General features: G+C 45.6%; 1 protein-coding gene across 1 annotated transcript in view; it reads left to right on the forward strand.

Moving 5' to 3' along the window:
* The window catches only part of LOC138569525 (adiponectin receptor protein 2-like), a 336,710-nt gene that overhangs the window by 125,676 nt on the left and 187,106 nt on the right, over positions 1–23,928 (forward strand). The window contains exon 3 of the mRNA XM_069647575.1: positions 1,925–2,077. Within this exon, the coding sequence (XP_069503676.1) occupies positions 1,925–2,077 (153 nt within the window). The remainder of the gene's footprint in view (positions 1–1,924; positions 2,078–23,928) is intronic.

Raw genomic sequence — 23,928 nt, forward strand, 5'->3', positions numbered from 1 at the left:
ATCCTCTTCTTATGACTCACGATAAAGTAGTGCACCACAGCAGTGCCAGGACCACACAGGCTCGAGGAGTACCCAGCAGTCAGACTGCAGGTGACTTAGGTGGATATAGTGGTCAGCCAGGCAGCAGTAACAGTCCAGTGAAGGACACCAGCTGCAGGAGGCAATACAAATTGTCCATGATGGAGCAAATTTGAGGTTGTATACCAGCAAGGCACTCAAGTTCCAGCAAAGTAGCAGGGAGCTCTCATCTTCAGTCGAGTGAATACTACGGGGGCAGGAAAGCTTCAGGGGAACAGCAGAGGCTGCCGGCTTGGAGTTCCAGCAAAACACCAAAGTGAAGCTGAGAAAGAGCCCAGAAAAAGATTCTTCTAGCACAGGGAGAAATTGAAGCATCCACAAAAGGACAGGGCCTAACCAGGCCATCAATTCAGGATCCTCCTGAGAGACTCATCTTGTGAGCAGTCTTCCGGGTAAGTTTCAGAATGAATCTGAGAAACATCACAGGGTTTGTCTAGTTATGGATACACATAACTGTACAGCATTTAAAGATTTGGTGATCAGACTATCAGGGCAAGCCAAACTTCCAAGTAAAAAGACACACCCACAAGCATGTGCACTGAGATGTCTGGGAGACACTCAATTCGCCTAAGCAGTGTAGCATTCATACAAAGGATGCCTGGGTAGGTTGTGTCCAGAGGCTACGTAAGCAGACCAGCCATTTTGGCTGTCCCTCATGACCCATACAAACAGAAAGATGCCACAAAACAAAATGGAGGGGTGCATGGCTTTTAAATATTTTTAGCAGCCAGATGGCCACCAAATATGGGCATTTGGCTACTAACAAGGTAAAGTGGCAACATCATGGTATAGCTAGTAAAAATAGCTGCTGCTTGACTACCTCTGAATGCACTTTGTGAGTGAAACAACTCACCCAGGGACAAAATGGACTGCTCAAGGAGCACTGCTGCCTGTGTACACTTATGATGTACTATGAGAAGCACACTAAAAAGGAGTTGCAGCTATAGAAGGGCTTAAGTAGAATTTCCTCTGATTACAAAAAGAACACCTAAACACCAAGGGAGTTAGCAAAACGTTTAGGGTACTCAGAGTTAGCCAAAGGAATCTCATATCTCCCCTAAAACACGTAAGCAATGAGGAAGACTTATAATAATAATAATTTGAATTTATATAGCGCTACGAACCCTTGGGTATCTGAGCACTCCTTATTATTACCCACGGTGTGGGGTGCTCATTTATCGACCTCGGAAAGATGAAAGGCTGAGTTTGTCCCTGCCGGGATCTGCGACGGCTGCACGGATGTCAAAGCGAGCACTCTACTCACTTTGCTATCTGACCAACACACCTATGAAATGCATTGGCCATGTTATGTGTTTCACCGAAACACCACAGGTGAAAGTTGTCATTCTTAAGTGCCTGTCATCTTCTTAGAGGGACAGTTAGTATGTGGTTATCTGTAAAACCTCAAGGTTTAAAGGGAGAAATGTGCTACTAGAAAACAAAGCTCCTCAGAAGCGGTTGGTCTCTGAAAGTTAACTCTGGACGCACAGTGTTTAGCTGGGAGTCTATAAAGCAGCCTACCAATTGTCATTTCTGCAGAACAGCTTAAGTTTGCCTAGTTTTGCCAACATCTGCACCAGTGCATTTGCTGTCCTTGTGGGAGATTTGGACACCAAATATGTGCTTGGTTTGCCCCCAGGTAACCTCCTGGACCATGAAGAGTGTGAATATCACAACTATCCACTTAAAGATGACGGGCAGAAAGAAAAATATGCTTGGCTTGACTTGTTTGATCTCATTGTGGCTAATGTACTCTTGGCTGTTCTAGTAAATATTGTGGTTGGGTTGAATAATTGCAGTCCTTGCTGCCTCAGACTTCTCACCCCTTTTTTGAGTTTTGTTTCAGAACTGTAATCTGATGATGACCAACGAGCCTGAGGTGGCCCTGCATGAGGAAGATGATGATGAGGATGAATGTTCGAAGGATGGCCTCAAAACAAAGACAGTTCCACTCAAGAAGCAGACTTCTAAAGAAAAACTGGAGGAGTTTGTCTTCAAGGTGAATGTCACCTACCACAAGAGATTTTTTTGTATAAGTAATGCAGGGACAGCATGCCAAGTAGTTTATCCCTGGGACATCACTGAGCTGTTCAGCAGTCAAAATTGAGGTAACATCCCAGGGAACTCAGCAACACTGTCTAAGAAGGCTACTGCCCCTGGGAATTCTTGGCAGGTCTACAGGTCAAGATCTAGATTATGTCTCTTGGAATATATTGCCACTGCAACAGGCCATTGATTATGTTGTAGGCCTGGACATGCAGGGAAAAAAGTCAGAAACAGGTCTTATGCCTAGGTATTCCATGGCACGTCCGCAAGTCAATAACTTAGAGCCATTACATTGTCTGGCGAGTTTACCTGTCAAAACCTAGATCATGTCCATGGTGGTTGTCAGATTATGCCAGGCAGCACCACTGGTCCTTTATAGATCCTCTAAAGTCTCTTTGTTTGAGAGCTGCTCAACTTAGGGGAGGCCCACAACCGAAGGCCTTATTGTAAAATTTGAAAAAGATCCTGTTATGAGTGCATCTCACTAACATAAAGTATATGTTATAATGTTGGCATTTTGACACAATTGTCAGGATATGAAATCACCTTTTTTACTAACACACCAGAATCTCTATGTCACAAAGAATCATTTACTAAATGTGTTATTGCAAAAGGTTGGATACCAAATATTGTGAATTTGTCCATACTTTACGTTAGTGAGATGTGCTTATAACAAGGGGATTGTTTTTAAATAGATCATGTCCCTGTTTATTCATTGGCTGGGCCACATCAAGGATTACACATTCATACAAATTCAGTAGCAGGAGCACAACCCAAGTGGCCACTGAAGTTCAGTAAATGCTGAGTGCCACGCACCAGATTATAACCATGGCAATGCATACATAAAGACACTCTAAAAGCCACATCATGTCCCCAAGAATTTGGGGAAAGATAGACAGAAAAACATTAAGAGCTACTTATTAAAGTTTAGGTCATGCCGCTGGCATGTAAAGATTGGAATAGGGCCGAACTCCTAGTCATGCCACCTTTTGTGCAAAATGTGGCTGTCTGGGCCTGATGGTTCGGTCCACAGGAGCTGCTGAACCCCACAAACCCCTCTAGATATCCCACCAACTACTGAAGTTAACACTGTACATCTGAAGCTCAAACACCCTCAGGGGAAAGGGGAAGTGGAGAAAATGACAAACAACAGATTCCCTTCTCACGAAATGGACATTTGCAGAGGGAATGAAAGAACAACACTATTATAACTTGTTCTAATACATTTATCACAAATTACATTTTTCCCTTCTCTTCCTACAATGAGAACCATACATGTTTATCCTCTGCTAAAAGCTGAGAGGATTTTATATCTTAGTTGCTGGCTGTGTTGTCTTGACTACTAATAAACTGATCTGTCTTCCATTAGTAGTTTTAACCCAAGATTTCTTGTTTTTTAAATGGTTACTCAAATTCTAATATGAGTCTCTTTCTAGAGATGAATTACAATTACATTTCTTTCCTTTTAATGCTTCTGCCATGTAAGAAACCCCTTTAGTTTTGTTTAAAGCATTAGACAAGCATCCTCGCATACTGTGCATGCATGATTGTTAACGCTGAACTCCTTTCGTAAATCTTTGGAGCATTAAGCAAACGGCAATGCGAATTGTGCAAGCGCGATTGCCAACGCTACTCACATACGGCATTGAATTGCAGGAAAACACTCAACTACGTCAGGCAATTGTACAGTACTTCAAAACAACGTTCCCATTGATGCGCATACGCAATGGAGTCTATGTCGACACTACGAACATTTCTTCAATTAGTTGTGAACTAGGAAAGTCTTTCGGAAAAGGTTTTCCGAATATACCATTGATTGTTCACGAAGCGAAAACAACCCCTGAGGCTTCAATTGACTACTGCAGGTGACGAAATTGGTACAGTGTCTCAAAACAGTTTTTGCACGCACACGCTTACAGACAACAACTTCCCAATGAAAATTAACACTTTCTCAATGGACTTTGAGAGTTACTTGAAGCGCTCCTGCGCAATACCAGGAAACTAATGAAACTGAATCCTAAATACCTAACTAAATAACTAAAACGTCAACTATAGTTCCTTCAAAAAAGTAAGTTAAGATTCAAAGGCCCTCATTACGACCCTGGCGGAGGTCCATGGTGCAATTTGCACCATGGACCATGGCGCAGAGCTGCCAACTCCGCCATGGGGGTTGGCGGATTTACCGCCCCATTCCGACCTTGGCGGGGCGGTAAGTCCCCAATCCCCATTTACCCTTCCCCATTCCCATTTTTGCCCCATAGGGTATAATGGGAGTGGGGAAGGCGTTAATTACGCCACCGTAGAATACGGTGGCGTAATTAACGAGGGGACCCGTAGCGCCATGGATTTTTCCGCCCGGAAAATCCGGGCGTAAAAATCACCATGGCGCTACGGAAAGTCCTAATCTGGCGGAGAGGTACGCCATGCATTACGCTGGCGTAAACCCCTCTCCGCCAGGGTCGTAATGAGGGCCAAAGTCTTTTCAAACAAACTTTTCACATCAGAAGATACGCTGCGCTCCCACCAATAGCTGTGGTTTACATGTCCAGCGTCGTGCTGAGCTTCTTCCAGAGAGTTTGAAGAGTAATTCACTTGAGAAGATTTCACTGAGGCCCTAATCTAGATCTTAACTAAAAAAGGACCTTCCCGACAGGGCAGGGACAATGAAAGGCAGTTTAGAATGCCTGTAGAAGCCTGAAGATCACCTCTCCACCAATCACTGCTCAGCCTCACCACCACCATGATGGACTGGGAAATCACTCTCTTTCTGTAATAGTAAATTAGGTTAAGCCTAAATGATTACTGAATGCTTTCAACCTAAGATAAATTCCCCAGAATTAGAACTAAAATAAAACCTGAACTAAATAGGACCTAAGACTCAGAACCTTACACAACCCCTCTTTAAGCCCTGACCTCAGGGCCTAGTTTCATGGGATTTCTTCTATGGAACCTGAAACAAAAAGGGCGCCCGGCTAGACCCTGATATACCCAGGAGGGTACTTCATAACATTTAACAAATTATCAGGGTGAGAGATCACACATATGGTTCTATTTTGTACTATCCCACACTTCTAGATTCAATAACAACTGTACCGGATCTGTTAACACCACCAGTTGGCGGTCACTTCATTATTTATTGTGTACAATAATTACTTCATTCTTTATACATTTAGCAAGATAGACCCAAACCAAATAGACATTTTTACACTATTGACAATGTGGTAATACCATTGTGTACCATCCGATTCAATTCAAAGGATTAAACTGAACAACAAGGCACATGATCTATCATTCGTGACCCAATGTTGACAAATGAAAGTGTGCTCTCCAGGGACAAATTGTGACACTGGAGTATCAAACAGTGTACAATGTGACATCAAATACAGAACATCAAAACATAAAAGTCGACATTATAATGTTTCAGCCAAGTGTAGCTATTTCTTGAAGCTTTTGATAGGGATGGCCTTCTTCAGGACGGGGGAGAAGTGTTCCCGAAGTCTGTGGGGTTCAATGTCCAGTGGAAGTCTTTATATGTGAATATTCTACTTGATTTGGTGTATTTACATGCTACACACTGGCCACAGCTGAAATGGCCCACAACTGGTGGTAGATTCCATAACATGTTCTCCACTTTGTTGGGTTCGATGAATGTGTGCACCAGGGTATCCCTCAGATTTTTATTTTTCTAAAAAGCAAACATTGGTTTTTTGTCCAACGAACCCTCGTTCTTGATAAGGTACCAGTATTTGTTGATGGATGTTTTTGTGAGGTTGCTGAGAGGGTTCATTCGTCAACATTGGGTCACGAATGATAGAACATGTGCATTGTTGTTGAGTTTAATCCTTTGAATTGAATCGGATGGTACACATTGGTATTACCACATTGTCAATATTGGAAGAAATGTCCGTTTGGTTTGCGTCTGTCTTGCTAAATGCATAACTAATGAAGTAATTATTGTACACAATAAATAATGAAGTGACCACCAACTGGTGGTGTCAACAGATCCGGTAAAGTTGTTATTGAATCTAGAAGTGTGGGATAGTACAACATAGAACCATATGTGTGATCTCTCACCCTGATAATTTGTTAAATTCTATGGAACCTGGTCACTAATGTTTTAGCATGAACATTCGACGCCAATTCCCAAGTTCGCTCTTCAGGACCAAAACCTTCCCACTCAATGAGATATTGTAATTTTCCTCTGGACTTTCTTGAATCTAAAATTGCTTTGACCTCAAATTCTTCAGTATCATATTCAAGAAAGACTGGTTGAGGACTGGTACTCAGGACTACAGGTTTTAGCAAACAGACGTGAAACACTGCATGAACTTTTAGACTCAGAGGCAACGTAAGCTTGACTGATCCCGGACCAATTACCTTTTCAATCTCAAATGACCCACACATTGTGGACATAATGTGTTCCTCCTGAAATACTTAGTGGATAGCCAAACTAGATCCCCCTCCAAATATAGTATATAGTATATAGTATAGTATATCAGGGCCTAGCCAGGTGCCCTTTTTGGTTCATTGTCTAGTACAACCCGTGGTTGTAGGGCTATCAACCAATCCCGAATGAGGGGTAGTAATTGAACACGTCAATAGTTACATCATAAGTGATGGAAAAAGTCAATATAGTATCATATACGGATGAATACTTTCAAAAACTCTTAGGAACCACCTCATACTTTGGCTCGCAAGGAGGATCCCTACTACAAGGCTCCAACAAAGATGATTTAGATACCATACACCAGAAAAAGAAAAAATGTATCCGGACTGAAATGCACTGCACTTTCATGTTGGAATATCTGAAAGCTGGCATTATTCCCGACGGATTACAAGTGAAAAACATTGCGAGAGTCTTCACAGACAATCCTAAATTCAAAAACAACTTTTGTGAAGTGGGCAATAAATGCAGTCGTGACTGGATTATACTAATCATCAACACAGCAGAGGAGGAGTGTAAAAAACAGAGGGAGGAACTTTCAGAATTAGAGAAGAAATTTGTCGAAGACACCGCGATAGCAGAAGCTAAGAAGAAATTAGAAAAATTGGAAGAAGAAGTGACAAAATTCAAACAACTCACAATAGAAAGAAACATTCAAAAATGCAAGAAAGATCCAAGCAACTCCGGGGAAGAGAAAACATACCCTTACCGCAGGGATACTTACTAGAGTGACCTGCAACAACAACAATACAGTAATTACAACAGACGAAATAGAGCAGCCAATTTCTCAGGTAGCTCAGGATCACCTAGTGGCAGCGACCCCAACGTAGCAGGCGGAAGTACCCCCTCAGTTCCTCCCCCACAACACCCTTTTTTTCAGAGATGAGGGCAACTGGGACGGCCCAGGAGGAGGCAACAACAGCAATCAGGCCAATACATGCATACTCGCCAATGGTACTCCAACCACCAATGACACCACAAGTACCAATCTTTAACTTATCCTCCAGAATTCTGATGTATTCAGATAAAGCCCTTATTGAAAAAGGCCTTTCGTTTGTTCCCTCTACTAAAACGGATCCTTTCCAAACAGAGGCAGTACTAAAAAAAAAAAGATTCAAATATTTCTTCGAAATGTACGTACCGAAAAACCAAAAGACCTCAAGGGACGTTGATGAATCTCAAGACAAAAGACAGAAAAACACCACAGGTTTCAAACCAAAGTCTGTATTCATGCCAACTCCTAATACCATTCCAGTGGAGTTTGATATGTTTGAAAAACTAGTGATGAAAACAGTATCGGAAGGACTGTACAGAAATAACTATTACAGAGAAAATCTCAACCAGGAAGAAAGACAGGCCATGAGAGAACTCAGTACAGATCTATCCATCACCATAAAACCAGCAGATAAAGGAGGGGGCATTGTGGTAACGGACACATAAAACCAGCAGATAAAGGAGGGGGCATTGTGGTAACGGACACTGCTAACTACAACACAGAATGTTTACGACTATTGACAGATGCCATAGCATATAGGAAACTAAACAGAGACCCCACAATGAGGATACAAGAGAAGATCATGAGCCTCACAAAACATGCAGAAGAGGAAGGCTGGATTTGTGAGGACGAACACAAATTTCTCAACAAAACACATTCCAAGAACCCCACATTCTATACCTTACCCAAAATGCACAAACATGCTACCAGACCGCCGGGGAGACCAATTGTGTTGGCATGCGATTCACTGTTAGAACCACTATCGCTATACACGGACTACGTCTTAAGATGAGTGCGTATATAAAAGACACGACAGATGCCATCAAGACAACACAATCAGTGATTCTCACATCCAATTGCATCCTGATCATCATGGGTGTGGAGTCTTTGTATACCACCATCCCCCAACAAGAAGGCCTAGAAGCATTGAAAACATGCCTCAACAAAAGAAGTGACACCATAACAACTCCAACGAATTTCATTTTGGAATGTATTCGCTTAGCAATGTCAGAGAATTTCTTCCTGTTTGAGAAACAAATTTACCAGCAAATCAAGGGAGTGAGTATTGGCGCAACCTTCGCCCCGGACGTGGCAAATTTGTATATGGCCCAATATGAAGATGACCATGTCTACAGTGCCAACAACCCCTACAAACGAAATGTCAAACTATGGCGACGTTACATAGATGACATGCTCTTGATCTGGGAAGGAACGAAAGAAGATCTATTAGCCTTCCACGAATGGCTCAACAAGTGTAACGATCACATAAGAGTCACCATAGAATGGGATTACCTGTCAAGCTGATTGGCCCGAGAGGACCGCGTACCTGTAGTCTTGGTGGTTGGTCTCGCAGAGGTCGCCAGTCTGGAGTCCAGGAACTGATGAGATAGCGGCACGAGGAATCAGCCTCTCCACCACCCAAATGAGGAACTGGGTGAAGGATGGACCAACCCCCAATGTCACAAAGGCACTCTCCCAGGTAAGCGTGACAAGAGGATGTAGGCTCAGATGGAGTGAACCATAGTCCAGGTAGAGCTTGTTGTCCAGACCATGAATCTTCCAAGAACCTCAGTGCAGCGACAGTTGATAGATAGACCAGTGTAGCAGAAAGGTATTCGTAGTAGGCAAAGGAGCTTGGCTGGTGCAGATAGTTCCAATGGTACACAGGATGAGATTCGGAGTCAGGCAAGACAGGAAAGAGTGAGGACAGTTGGAACTAGTTGTCTGGCCAATTAGAGAACTGTAGGAACGTGCCCAAGATGGAACAGGGGGAATGCAGGCTAGTGTGGGATAAGTCCCCTCTACACAATGATGACTCAGGACAGAACTCCGGAATGGGCTGAGGGAAGACTGACCCAGGGCAAAACCTAGGTAGTAGCTGGAGGCTGGCTGGCCCAGGGCCGAACCCAGGTGAGGATTGAAGGCAGGCAGGCCCAGGACAGGACCCGGATAAGAACTGGAGTCAGGCTGGCCCAGGGCAGGCCACAGGTAAGGACTGGAGGCAGGCAGGCCCAGGACAGGCCACAGGTAAGGCTGGAGGCAGGCAGGCCCAGGACAGGCCACAGGTAAGGCTGGAGGCAGGCAGGCCCAGGACAGGCCACAGGTAAGGCTGGAGGCAAGCAGGTAGGCCCAGGACAGGCCACAGGTAAGGCTGGAGGCAGGTAGGCCCAGGACAGGCCACAGGTAAGGCTGGAGGCAGGTAGGCCCAGGACAGGCCACAGGTAAGGCTGGAGGCAGGTAGGCCCAGGACAGGCCACAGGTAAGGCTGGGCAGGAACAACGAGGAAAGCGAAGCAAACCGCGTTGAGACGCGGGCAGCTTTGACTAGCGGCCTCTTTTATGGGCCGCCGGCGCCCGAGAGGCCTGGAACGCAAACCGTTCCGTTTCCGGGCGCCGGCGAACCCAGAACGAGGCTTGGAAGGCAAGCCCCCACGGCGCATGCGCGGAACCGAGAGAGAGGACCTCCGCGCATGCGCCGAAGGCCGCCGGCCCTGTAATCCGTTGCTCCCCTCCCGGCGAGTCCCCAGACGCGAACGCGCGGGTAGACTCGCCAGGAGGAAATGGGAGCGGCAGACCCCAGTCTCCCGCGTGACATGACACTATGCCCCCTCCCAGGAAGACCCGGGGCCCCAGGCTTCCAGGGAAACCGTACGTAGAACTCACGTATCAGCCGGGGAGCATGCACGTGCTGGCGCGGTTCCCAGGTACGATCACAGGCCGGGTACCCCTTCCAGTCAACCAAATAGTGGAGCACCCCTCTACGGTACCGGGCATCACAGATCTCGTGTACCTCAAACTCAGGGCCCCCCTGTACCAAAACAGAGGCCGGACGAGGAGAGGTGCGGCCATAATCATCGACCACATAGGGTTTTAACAGGGACACGTGAAAAACGGGATGTACACGCCAGGAAGAGGGTAGGTGAAGACGGAAGGCTACAGAGGACAACCGTTTGGTGATAACAAAGGGTCCCAAATATCGAGGGGCCAGTTTGACGGGCAGATTGCGGAGAGGCAGGTTCTTTGAGGACAACCACACCTTGTCGCCCTCCTGGAAATTAGGTTCTGCACTCCTCTTCCTGTCTGCCTGTCTCTTCATCCGATCCTTGGCTTCACTTAAGATCTTGTGTGCAAGTTCTTGCTGTTCCCGGATGTGTAAGACCAGACCATCAGCAGAGGGAACAGTACTAGACGGAACTGGTTGAAAAGGCATTAACCGAGGATGTAGACCAGTGGAACAGAAGAATGGGCTGACTCCAATGGAGGCATGAACAGTGTTGTTGTAGGATACTTCGGCCAGATCTAGCCCACCTTTCCAATTAGACTGTGTGGCATTGGCAAAACAGCGGAGGTACCCCTCCAAAGTCTGATTGGTCCTTTCGGTTAGCCCATTTGTCTGTGGGTGATAGCCTGAGCTTAGAGCTCTATGTATTCCCAGATGACCACACACCTGTCTCCAAAATGATGAAAGGAACTGGGTACCTCTATCCGATATGATTTTCTCCGGTAGGCCGTGCAACCGGTAGATGTCGTGCAGAAACGCTGAAGCCATTTGAGTAGCTGTAGGGATTTTCCGGAATGGGATGAAATGGGCCAGTTTGGTGAAGCTGTCCACAACCACCATTATACAGGTGTACCCTTCAGATGGAGGCAAATCCACAATGAAATCGGTGGCGATGGTATGCCATGGATAGGGAGCCACTTCGGTGGGCATTAACAAACCCAATGGTCGTCTTCTGGGAACCTTGCACTGGGCACATATTGGACAGCTGTCAATGTACTTCTGGACCTCGGTCGCCCAACCAGGCCACCAGAACTGTCGGGATATCAACTCTCGAGTGGCTCTGACCCCGCGATGTCCTCCTATGGGTGAATCATGGAATCCGTGTAGAATGCCCCTTCTAATGGCTCCTCTGGGTATGTAGAGTCTTCTTTGAAAAAACAACAGTCCGTCTCGTTCTGATACTAGTTGCCGACTAAGAAGGGACGTTCTTTCTGGATCCGACCGAGTGGCTTCCGCGATGGACTTAAGGTGAGAGGACAAGGCCAGCAGAAAATGGCGAGGAGAAATCAGTGGCTGTTCTGGACAGGGCGTCCCATCTACGTTTTCCAGGGACCTGGAAAGCGCATCCGCTTTCGTATTGGAGGTTCCCGGGATATAAGTAACATGGAACTCAAACGGAGAGAAGAAGAAGGCCCACCGGGCTTGACGAGGAGTCCGACATTGCAGAGAGCGAAGATATTGCAGATTGCGATGGTCTGTCCGCACCTCCACAGAAAAGCGTGCTCCGAGGAGAAAATGTCTCCATTCCTCGAATGCGGTCTTGATGGCTAACAGTTCCCTTTCAATCACCGCGTAGTTTCGTTCGCTGGGACTCAACTTGCGAGAATAATAGGCTACTGGATGTTCTACCAACGTGATAGGATCTTTCTGAAGAAGGACTGCCCCTACAGCAAAGCTGGAAGCATCGGCCTCCACTATGTAAGGCAACTCTTCCTGGGGATGGCGCAGGATCGGGGCAGCCATAAAGGCCGACTTCAATACGTCGAAAGCCCGGGAAGCCACGAGATCCCATTCGAACGTGATCTTGCTGCTGGTTAGCCTGGTGAGGGGCGCCGAGATCTGTGAGAACTGTGGGATAAAGCGCCTGTAAAAGTTTGCGAATCCCAGGAAGCGTTGGAGAGCCTTGATATCGTGTGGATGTCTCCATTCTTGTATGGCTCGCACCTTCTTGGGATCCATCCCAATGCCTTCTTGATTGATAACAAATCCCAAGAATTCAATGCTGGGTTGGTGAAAGCTACATTTCTCCGCTTTGGCGAACAGGTTATTGACGGACAGCCGATGAAGGACCTCACGAACATGTTCCACATGCTCGTCTAAGGATTTAGAGAATATCAATATGTCGTCCAGATAAACCCAAACGGATAACCCTAACAGGTCACCAAAGATGTAGTCCATGAATCGTTGAAAAACAGCGGGGAATCCTGCAGGCGATTTCGATGGCACAATGTACCCCTTTTCTAGACTCTCCGACAAATACTCCTGAAGAACTAGCTTCTCGTCACGTGTCAAAGCATATAGTTTCCCATGGGGAATAACGTGGTCCGGTAGCAGGTCAATGGAGCAATCAAAAGAACGGTGTGGAGGAAGGGGTATGTTGCCAGGTTCAGAAAACACATGTTTGAATTCGGAATATTCCTGTGGGACCAGAGACGTGGAACATAGATGAACCCCATTGCTGTCCGTTATTAGAGAAGTCGAGACGGTCCTGGTGGGAACGGGTAGCTTGCATTCTTGAGCACACCGTTCGGATGAAAAGGTCAAGGTCTGGGTTCTCCAGTCTATCAAAGGATTGTGGTGTTGCAACCAAGGTAATCCCAAAACCATCTTGTAGTTCGGTGACTTGATAACCTCAAAGGCTAGTTCCTCGTAATGATCAGCAATCAGAAGGGCCAGTCCAACTGTGAACTGACTAACGGGTCCAGAAGACAAGGGAGTACCATCAATAAGCTCCACCGACAGAGGCGTGTGTCTGGAAACGAGTGGTATCTTATGTCTGGTGACGAACGTTTCGTCGATGTAATTGCCGGAAGCCCCACAGTCCAGTAGACCGGATACTTCCAGGTTCTTGTCTGGTAGTTTAATTCGGACCTTCAGGGTCTGTAGTACCGCTGGTTGCATGGGCAGACGTATAGAACAAATAACAGAAGGGTCTGAGGAAGGAATGGGACCTGTCGTTGCCCTTCCTGTATACGACAGGTCTCCTAGTTTCCCGACTTCTTCTTCTGCGGACGCAAAGGACACGTACCCAAATAATGTCCAGCTGCTCCACAGTAAAGACACAAACGCAAAGACCTCCTTCGTTTCTTCTCTTCTTCCGTCAAAGGTCCCCTCATGGCTCCTACTTGCATGGGCTCAGGTCCGGACTCGGTCGACCCAAACGAACCAGCAGGTGTGTTGGTTGTCCGGGGACCGCTTCTGTCAAGCCGACGTCTCTCAGCCTTTCGTTCGGCTAGCCTTTGGTCAATACGGAGTACTTGATCGATCAAGAGTTGAAGGCTCTCTGGTTCAGGGATGTGAAGTAACTCATCCTTGTACTCCTCTCTCAGGCCTCGACGAAACAGTGTCTTCTGTGTAATTTCGGGCCACTGGGAGTCAGTAGCCAAAAGTCGGAAACGGCTGATGTAGGTGATGACGTCATTGCTTCCCTGTTTGTAGTCCATCAATTGATTCTGTGCAACGGAGGCCAGGTTCGGCGTCTGAAATACCTCAAGAAAGGCCTTTTCAAAGGCAGCAAAGTCATTCAAAATAGGACTGTTCGTAACCACAAACGGAATTACCCAAGCTAATGCGTTCCCAGTTAGGTTCCCCAAGATGTAACCAATCTTGGCCCTATCAGTGTTGAAGTAGGTAGACCTGAAGAGAAAGTGTATTCTGCAGTGGTTACAAAACTCCGCCACCCGTCTAGGGTCTCCGTCGAATTTGATGGGTGTTGTATGAGCCAATGATCCCTCTCCTTGAGAGGTACTAGGTGCTCCTTGCGTTATCATTTGTCGTAATGTTTGATTCTCCTGACGCAGGGCGGTCATCTCGGCCCTGTGCGCTAGCAACTCGTTCCTCATGTCCTGCGATTCATCCATCTCTGAATCAGGAGGAAGGCGTCTCAATCTGTCAAGCTGATTGGCCCGAGAGGACCGCGTACCTGTAGTCTTGGTGGTTGGTCTCGCAGAGGTCGCCAGTCTGGAGTCCAGGAACTGATGAGATAGCGGCACGAGGAATCAGCCTCTCCACCACCCAAATGAGGAACTGGGTGAAGGATGGACCAACCCCCAATGTCACAAAGGCACTCTCCCAGGTAAGCGTGACAAGAGGATGTAGGCTCAGATGGAGTGAACCATAGTCCAGGTAGAGCTTGTTGTCCAGACCATGAATCTTCCAAGAACCTCAGTGCAGCGACAGTTGATAGATAGACCAGTGTAGCAGAAAGGTATTCGTAGTAGGCAAAGGAGCTTGGCTGGTGCAGATAGTTCCAATGGTACACAGGATGAGATTCGGAGTCAGGCAAGACAGGAAAGAGTGAGGACAGTTGGAACTAGTTGTCTGGCCAATTAGAGAACTGTAGGAACGTGCCCAAGATGGAACAGGGGGAATGCAGGCTAGTGTGGGATAAGTCCCCTCTACACAATGATGACTCAGGACAGAACTCCGGAATGGGCTGAGGGAAGACTGACCCAGGGCAAAACCTAGGTAGTAGCTGGAGGCTGGCTGGCCCAGGGCCGAACCCAGGTGAGGATTGAAGGCAGGCAGGCCCAGGACAGGACCCGGATAAGAACTGGAGTCAGGCTGGCCCAGGGCAGGCCACAGGTAAGGACTGGAGGCAGGCAGGCCCAGGACAGGCCACAGGTAAGGCTGGAGGCAGGCAGGCCCAGGACAGGCCACAGGTAAGGCTGGAGGCAGGCAGGCCCAGGACAGGCCACAGGTAAGGCTGGAGGCAAGCAGGTAGGCCCAGGACAGGCCACAGGTAAGGCTGGAGGCAGGTAGGCCCAGGACAGGCCACAGGTAAGGCTGGAGGCAGGTAGGCCCAGGACAGGCCACAGGTAAGGCTGGAGGCAGGTAGGCCCAGGACAGGCCACAGGTAAGGCTGGGCAGGAACAACGAGGAAAGCGAAGCAAACCGCGTTGAGACGCGGGCAGCTTTGACTAGCGGCCTCTTTTATGGGCCGCCGGCGCCCGAGAGGCCTGGAACGCAAACCGTTCCGTTTCCGGGCGCCGGCGAACCCAGAACGAGGCTTGGAAGGCAAGCCCCCACGGCGCATGCGCGGAACCGAGAGAGAGGACCTCCGCGCATGCGCCGAAGGCCGCCGGCCCTGTAATCCGTTGCTCCCCTCCCGGCGAGTCCCCAGACGCGAACGCGCGGGTAGACTCGCCAGGAGGAAATGGGAGCGGCAGACCCCAGTCTCCCGCGTGACATGACATTACCAAACAATAGACTTTCTAGACCTACACATTTACCAGTCCGGGAACAATCTCAAAACCAAACTGTTCAGAAAACCTACAGACAGGAATAGTCTCCTGCATTTTTCCAGCTACCACCCGGAAGGACTAAAATATAAGCTACCACATGGCCAATTTCTCTGCATCCGAAGAAACTGCACAGAAAGAGATAAATACGAACTACATGCCAAGCAATTACAAACCCGGCTCACCGAGAGAGGTTACCTCAAGAAATCAATTAAGATGGCAAAGAAGAGAGCTGCAAACACGGACCGAGAAATATGCCTCACCACCAAAGTGAAGAATCCAATTAATCGGACATTATGCATACCGACATATAACCCTCTCAGCAACCTCACAAAAGCATCCATCAACAAATACTGGTATCTCATCAAGAACAAGGGTTCGTTGGACGGAGAACCAATGTTTGCTTTTAAGAAAAATAAAAATCAGAGGGATACCCTGGTGCACACATTCATCGAACCCAACAAAGTGGAGAACACGTTATGGAATCTGCCACCAGTTGTGGGCCATTTCAGATGTGGCCAGTGTGTGGCATGTATATACACCAAATCAAGTAAAACATTCACATATAAAGACTTCCACTGGACATTGAAAAGCCACACGAATTGTGAAAGCAAATTTGTAGTCTATGTCATCAGATGCCCCTGCGATCTCATATACATTGGCAAAACCATCAGACCCACTAAACAACGGATATGCGAGCACAGATCGTGTATCAAAAACAGGGTTGCAGATAAACCAGTGGTCGATCATTTTTCTAAATTGGGACACATGAATGAGGATCTCAATTGGACCATTATACAACAGTTGACCCCACAAAAAAGAGGAGGCGATATCAACTTATCCCTCACCAAACTGTAACAGCAGTGGGTACACAGACTGGACACAGTGAAGAATGTACTAAACTTCACAGTCGAATGGAAGCATTTCTGGAACTAACAGGTAGGCCTGGATCGCCACACTGGATGCAGAGGCAACCCCGGTCACCAACACACAGTCTTCAGACATGTATAACAGGACCCCAGCCAATTGTCACCCATATGCATCTTGACAAGCACACGGGACTTGTGCCACCAACACAACATCCCTGGATCAGGAAAGTGGGCTATCAAGATGATTGGCACTCAAGGTTTTGGCGCCCCTTTTTGATCATGTTGCATAACAAGCATGGATATATTTTAGCAACTGTGCGGTAGATCCTAAGATTTTGCAAGTGGGTCACACAAAGTGGAGTATGCCCATATACACATCCAATGCAAGGCACAAACAAAGAACCATGCCAGATTCTCACTGCAGTGATTAATGGTGGGCAGGTACTTTTCGATTTTCCATGAGCACCAGAAAAAAGTCTCTGTCTCTCCAAGACATGTTGACCACTAAATAAAATGGGAACGGACTGAGTTTACACACTCGTTTTTCATAAGAAGTGTTACAATTGTCATGAATTGATATTCCTTGGGCGTTGTAAAATGTTTCCGCCATTGATTAATGTTGGGAGGCATCTGTGAATTTCCATGAGCACCCGAAAAATGTCTCCATAAATAGTGTTGCATTTGTTATGAATTAATATTCCATGGGCACTGTAAAATGTTTTCCACAATTGATGAATGTTGGATAGGCAGTTGTGACTTTCCAGGAGCAGCTGAAAAATGTCTCGGTTGTCCAAAATACGTTGCCTACGAAATGAAATAGCATCGGACTGGGTTTGCATACTCAGTTGTTTACAAAAAAATATTGCATTTCTCATGAATGAATATTCATTGGGCCTCTTTTTTGTAAAAAATGTTTCTGCCACACTCTGATGCTGTGAAGTAGATACCGTTTGGATTGGCATACTCTGTCGTTGACAGAAGTATGAGGTGAATGCAGCATGATTTGAACCAGAGAGACACTGCTGACACAGCGGCCAGACCGTGCATGATAATATATGACTATAGTAGTATGTCTGTCCTCAGACGCGCACCCTTGGAGTCACGTAGCTCTCTGTACAGGATTTGCGACCTGCCCAGTTTTTCCAGCGTTCAGAGGCAACTAATGAAATCCGAGCCTCGTGCACACGCATCCCCGCATTGGCCAATGTGGCGGCCACGGATTGGATGTGAGCTGCGAGGGCGGGACCACTGTGAGACGTAGTTAGTTTCATTTTCCCAGCTCCATTCGTCTAGTGTTTCCCTAGGCAACACGCCCGCTGCAGTGCCTCACACAACAGCATGATTCACTTCGGCTCTGAATGAGTAAGTTAATGTTGCCAATTCCACAGCCCCTTGCCTTCGTTCACTGCACAAACCTCGTCTGCCTACAGGGACCCTCTATCACTTGAGGCACCACCGATACTCGGCAGTAGCCATCCACCTATATGCTAGCCGAGGCTGCTTCCACAGGGGGGTGCACAGGATAACAGCTATACTCATCACGTTAGTAAACAGGAGTAGCTCACAGAGTCTTTAACTAAGGCACACCCTGGCGATGTATCCTTCTTGGCACCGCAGGGATTATTTGTCACCCACAGATCATTTTAGACACTAACGTGGAGAGTTTTCAATGACAATGCTCTCCCATGTGCTTTGCCCTTACAGAACACAGTACTAACAGTGAACTACATACGCTCAGACAGTCAACGTGACTGCAGGTCGGAATTGCACAGTGACATGCTTTGGAGGTAAGACTCCATTCGGATAACAGTCAGAGTCTAATGAGCATCTCACACGCATAGCCTGACAGGGGTCTATCCCCTCTTTCTATTTATTTTTCTGAATTTACAGATAGAAAGAGGATTAGTCAAACATCCACCATTTGGGCTTGGAGTTTGAATGCGAATACAGCCCTCATCAATTATAGAGGGAGCACTTCACAAACACTTACCTCAGCAGACGCGCATGACAGTAGGCGGTCGATCAGCATCCCTTCGGGGACAGTGTTTTTAATTCATTAGAATATCCTAGGTGGATTTTAAGTTGTGTAAATAGTTTATCCCTGAGGTCACACTCGGCTCTAACCCAAACTCCCCTCTGTCATTGTCCCTTGACAGATACCCCACGGACTTCGGGAACACTTCTCCCCTGTCCTGAAGAAGGCCATCCCTACCAAAAGCTTCAAGAAATAGCTACACTTGGCCGAAACATTATAATGTTGACTTTTATGTTTTGATGTTCTGTATTTGATGTCACATTGTACACTGTTTGATACTCCAGTGTCGCAATTTGTCCCTGGAGAGCACACATTCATTTGTCAACATTGGGTCATGAATGATAGAACATGTGCATTGTTGTTGAGTTTAATCCGTTTAATTGAATCGGATGGTACACAGTGGTATTACCACATTGTCTCTATTGTAAGAAATGTCTGTTTTGTTTGGTTTGGGTCTGTTTTGCTAAATGCATAAAGAATTAAGTAATTATTGTACACAATAAATAAGAAAGTGACCACCAACTGGTGGTGTTAACAGATCCAGTACAGTTGTTATTGAATCTAGAAGTGTGGGATAGTACAACATAGAACCATATGTGTGATCTCTCACCCTGATCATTTGTTAAATTCTATGGAACCTGGTCACTAATGTTTTAGCATGAACATTCAACGCCAATTCCCAAGTTCGCTCTTCAGGATCAAAACCTTCCCACTCAATGAGATATTGTAATTTTCCTCTAGACTTTCTTGAATCTAAAATTGCTTTGACCTCAAATTCTTCAGTATCATATTCAAGAAAGACTGGTTGAGGAAAAGAATTTAACCTGGTACCCAGGACTACAGGTTTTAGCAAACGGATGTGAAACACTGCATGAACTTTTAGACTCAGAGGCAACTTAAGCTTGACTGATACCGGACCAATTACCTTTTCAATCTCAAATGACCCACACATTGTGGACATAATGTGTTCCTCCTGAAATACTTAGTGGATAGCCAAACTAGATCCCCCTCCAAATATTTAGGACTAGCTTTCCATTTACTATGTGCAAATTTCTTATAACTAATCTTACTGTTTTGCAAAACTTGGATCGCCTTTGCCCAGCCTTCCCTAAGAATCAATAATCTTTTTTCCACAGCAGGATTAATACTTGCATCTCTCTCAACCTCTCCAAGAAACCAAGGATGAAAACCTCTACAGCAAAAAAAGGAGAGATAGATGTTTAATCTTTCTTAGAATTATTACACGCAAACTCTGCCATCCATAATAGTTCTATCCAACCTCAACCTTCACACCAAAAACATTGTAAATACTTCTCAAACTCCTGATTTATCCTTTCCACTTGCCCATTACTTTCTGGGTGATAGCCTGATCTCAACTTAACTTCCATACCTAGACTTTTACAAAACTCCCTCCAAAATCTTGACACAAATTGTGGACTTGTCACGCTGCGCCTTGGCCGTTGATGTGCGGAAGCTGCTGAACCCACCAGACCCTCAAAGATGTGAAACACTCAACTCTTGTTTCCACAGCTAAGTATATCACACCCTCAAGGGTAAGGGGGAATGGAGAAAATAACAAAGAACAGACACCTTCCGGACCTACGGACCCTCAAGATGATCTGCAGCATAGGAGGAAAACACAGGTTATGGCAACATGGGAATAGTTAATTATTGCATTTCCCACAAGATTTGACCACTATTACTGCATCCCTGTTCATCCTCTGCAGAATGCTCAGAGGATGAACATTAGCTTTTGTTTGAAGAAACACACTACACAGGGCCTCATTACGAGTTTGGAGGTAGCCATGGCTACCTCCAAACCGGGCTCCATTACCGGGTTCCCTCAATGAGGAATAACCGGGTCATTCCAACATTGGGGGACCCGGTTATTCCTCCTTGAAGGAACCATTCCCCATTCCCATTTGAGCCCCCATAGGGCTCAATGGGAATGGGAAGGGAGGTAATAACGGGCACATTACAAATGGCCCTTTATTACCTCCCTCTTCCCCTAGCGGAACCCGCAATGGACATCTGGTTTTACCAGATGTCTAGTCCGGGTCCTGCAAAAGGAACCTCGGAATCAGCGCTCACATAATGAAGGGTGCCGGTCCCGTACCGGCACCCTTCATGTTGTGAGCGACAGGGTCGTAATGAGGCCCATAGTCTCACCATCTTGAAACTAAATTTGTTTCTTCAGTTATTTCCTTGTTCAGAATTATCCTGTTTGTCAGATACTTGAATGTACAGTGTTTTCTTAGAAGCAGTACCTGAAAAGGTTCAATTCTTTAAACTGTCAGCAGATTTATGCAACAACAAAGAATAACATGGAGAAGAAGCATAGGAAACACAAATGAATGTTAGTTTGGATTGCTTTCCATGCAGATGAACAAATGTTTAACCACACTCCTGTCTCCATGGATTAAGGAATCAGTCACTGCGCAATTAAGTTGGCCTGTGAATCCTTTCCTTGTTGACTTTGTGAGTTAATAAAGGAAATTAGAATGTTCAAACCACTGCTGACATTCAAAAGACTTGCCGCATGCATGAGGCGCGGGCGGCAACGCAAACCTGATTAATAAAACAGGATCCGTGTATGCCTGCTAGCCGCTGATAGCTGTTACTTATTCACAGCTGTCAACTAAATAAACAAAAACGGCTGTGTCTTACCGCGTGCGAGCGTTACCAACACGCTTTAATGTGCAGCGATTTTTTTGAGAAAAAGAAAACAACTTCTATAATTAATTCCCAGTGAGTCTCCGTAAGCACGAGCAGCCGAGAACTGTCTTCAATTGAGTCGAGGCTCGCACGTTCACAGTTAAGATTAGATGCGCAATATAAAAAGCACAATAAACCTTATTATGTACATGCGGAACAAATAGTTATTTTAAAACGGATTGTCTTGAAACTTAGTTTTAACCAACACGCTCAGCCAATAGTTAAAACACTTGTACTTCACAAATAAAATATCAGACTTATGTGACTTATCTTAAATAATGCTTCATTCACTGCTTCCTGTGAAACCAGCTACCAGTTTTTAACAGTGCTGGAATAATTATTGCTTCTGCAAACTCCTGTTCCTGTCGATACACAGATGAAGGCCCAAAACACTGGCGAACCTGAAACGCCAGACCTGCTCAGCTGTTTAAAAACAATGAAAGGCAGTTGGAATTCCCTTCCACCAAACAAAAGGAATTCCCAGCCAATCAGCTAACTGACTTTGTCCTCCACCTTGGCTTGGGTTCATATCAGTACACTAAACTGAAGTTAAGGAAACCTTCACAAAAAACATGACACCACAACATATTCTCCTAAATTCACTCCCAAAACTAATTAACCCACACACCAGACCTACCTTAATATACATAATCATTCCCTGAAGACAATTCTGACATGGACCTCTATCGGAAATGATTTGACTTAGTAACTCATGCAAACAAACTATTACTTGAAGAAACATTTGAGCCAACGTAGAAGCTGTAATTTCTCCCTTAAAAGGTATAATGTGACCTTACTTAAAAAAACAATCCACTACAACCAATATTGTTGAACATCCTTGATCAGTATATAAATCCACAAAAAAATCTAACGAAACAGTATGCCATGGCCTTGGGGGTATCAGTAAAGGTTCTAATAAACTAGCACGGTTTCCCACAGCAGCTTTAGCTTTAGCACATGTTTCACAAGTCTTCACAAACTCTAACGTGTCTTCCCTCATGTTATCCCACCAGAGACTTCTTTGTACTAGTTCCAATGTTTTCCGAAAACCTGGATGTCCTACCAAAACAGAATTGTGACATTCTCTAAGAATTTCTTCTCAATGAGCTTCATTGGGAAGAAACAAATTTGATTCAAAATATGGCAATCCTTCCGAAACTGTCCAAGCAAATCTGCAAAAAACAGGGACCAATGAATTGTCTAGGAGGTCATGTTTTGGCTGACTTAAGGAAGAGTACATTTTGATGGTCCCAGTTTTTGCAGATTGATTTTCTATAAATTGAACAAAATGTTTCAAAATGGGATTCTCCTGTGAAACCAACAAAACCAACCATGTTGCTGCCTCCCCTGTTAAATAAGACAATACAAAAGCTACTTTTGCTGCCTCTGTAGGGAAACCCTTAGGCCTGCAAAGGAAATGCTACTCACATTGAGTCAAAAAGTTTTGGAATGTTTTCTGATCCCTGCCAAAGCGTTCTGGAGGTGGAAGTGGCACAGGAACTTGATAAATCCCTGCCCACCTACTGCTCCTCCTCCTATATCCACATCTCGCCTAACCAAAACTGGGAGCTGTGTTCCAATCCCAACATCTCCTGCCTCTAAGGACTGTTGTATTCCCAGAGAACCTTGAATTTGTGTCATTTTTCCCCCAACTCATCCACCTTCTTACTTAATTTTATATTCTCGTGATGGGCTATTCTAAGCTCCTCCCGCAACTCCTGAATTATTTCTCCCAAGTGCTCCAAAGTTTTCTAACTGCAAGATTCAACAGCTCAGGCAGACTAAAATTGGCCTTTCTTTCTGTCCGGCCCTGATGCTTCGGTCCGCAGGAGCTTCTGAACCCCACAGACCCCTCTAGATTTCCGACCAACAGCTGAAGTAAACACTGCACAGCTGAAGCTCAAACACCCTCAGGGGAAAGGGGAAGTGGAGCAAATAACAAACAGATTCCCTTCTTCTCATGAAATGGACATCTGCAGAGGGAATGAAAGAACATCACTATTATAACTTGTTCAAATACATTTATCACAAATTACATTTTTTCCTTCTCTTCTTACAATGAGAACCATACCTATTTATCCTCTGCTAAGAGCTGAGAGGATTTTATATCTTAGTTGCTGGCTTTGTTGTCTTGACTACTAATAAACTGATCCATCTTCAATTCGTAGTTTTATTCCAAGAATCTGTTTTTTAAATGGTTACACTAATTTTTATATGAGTGTCTTTCTAAAGGAAATTGTTTTCAGTTAATTCCTTTATTTTCAGATGAATTACAACTAATTTCTTTCCTTTTAATGCTTCTGCCACATAATAAACTCCTTTCGTTTTTTTTAAAGCATTAGACAAGCCTTCTTGCATGCTGCGCATGCGCGATTGTTAATGCTGAACTCCTTTCGTAAATATTTGGAGCGTTACACAATCGCCAATGCGAACTGCGCAAGCGCGATTGCCAACGCTACTCACATACAGGCACTGAATTGCAGGAAAACACTGAACTACATTAGGCACAACTCTGCGCAATTGTCCAGTACTTCAAAATGACGTTCCCAGTGAAGTGCATGCGCAATGGAGTCTATGTCGACACTACGAACATTTCTTCAGTTACTTGTGCACTAAAAAAGTCTTTTGGGAAAGGTTTTCCAACTATACCATTGATTGTTCACGAAGCGAAAACACCCCCTGGGTCTCAATTGACTACTGCAGGTGACGAAATTGGTACAGTGTCT

Source organism: Ambystoma mexicanum, chromosome 2q (assembly GCF_040938575.1).
Source record: "Ambystoma mexicanum isolate Mex_15411 chromosome 2q, UKY_AmexF1_1, whole genome shotgun sequence".
Classification (NCBI taxonomy): Eukaryota; Metazoa; Chordata; class Amphibia; order Caudata; family Ambystomatidae; genus Ambystoma; species Ambystoma mexicanum.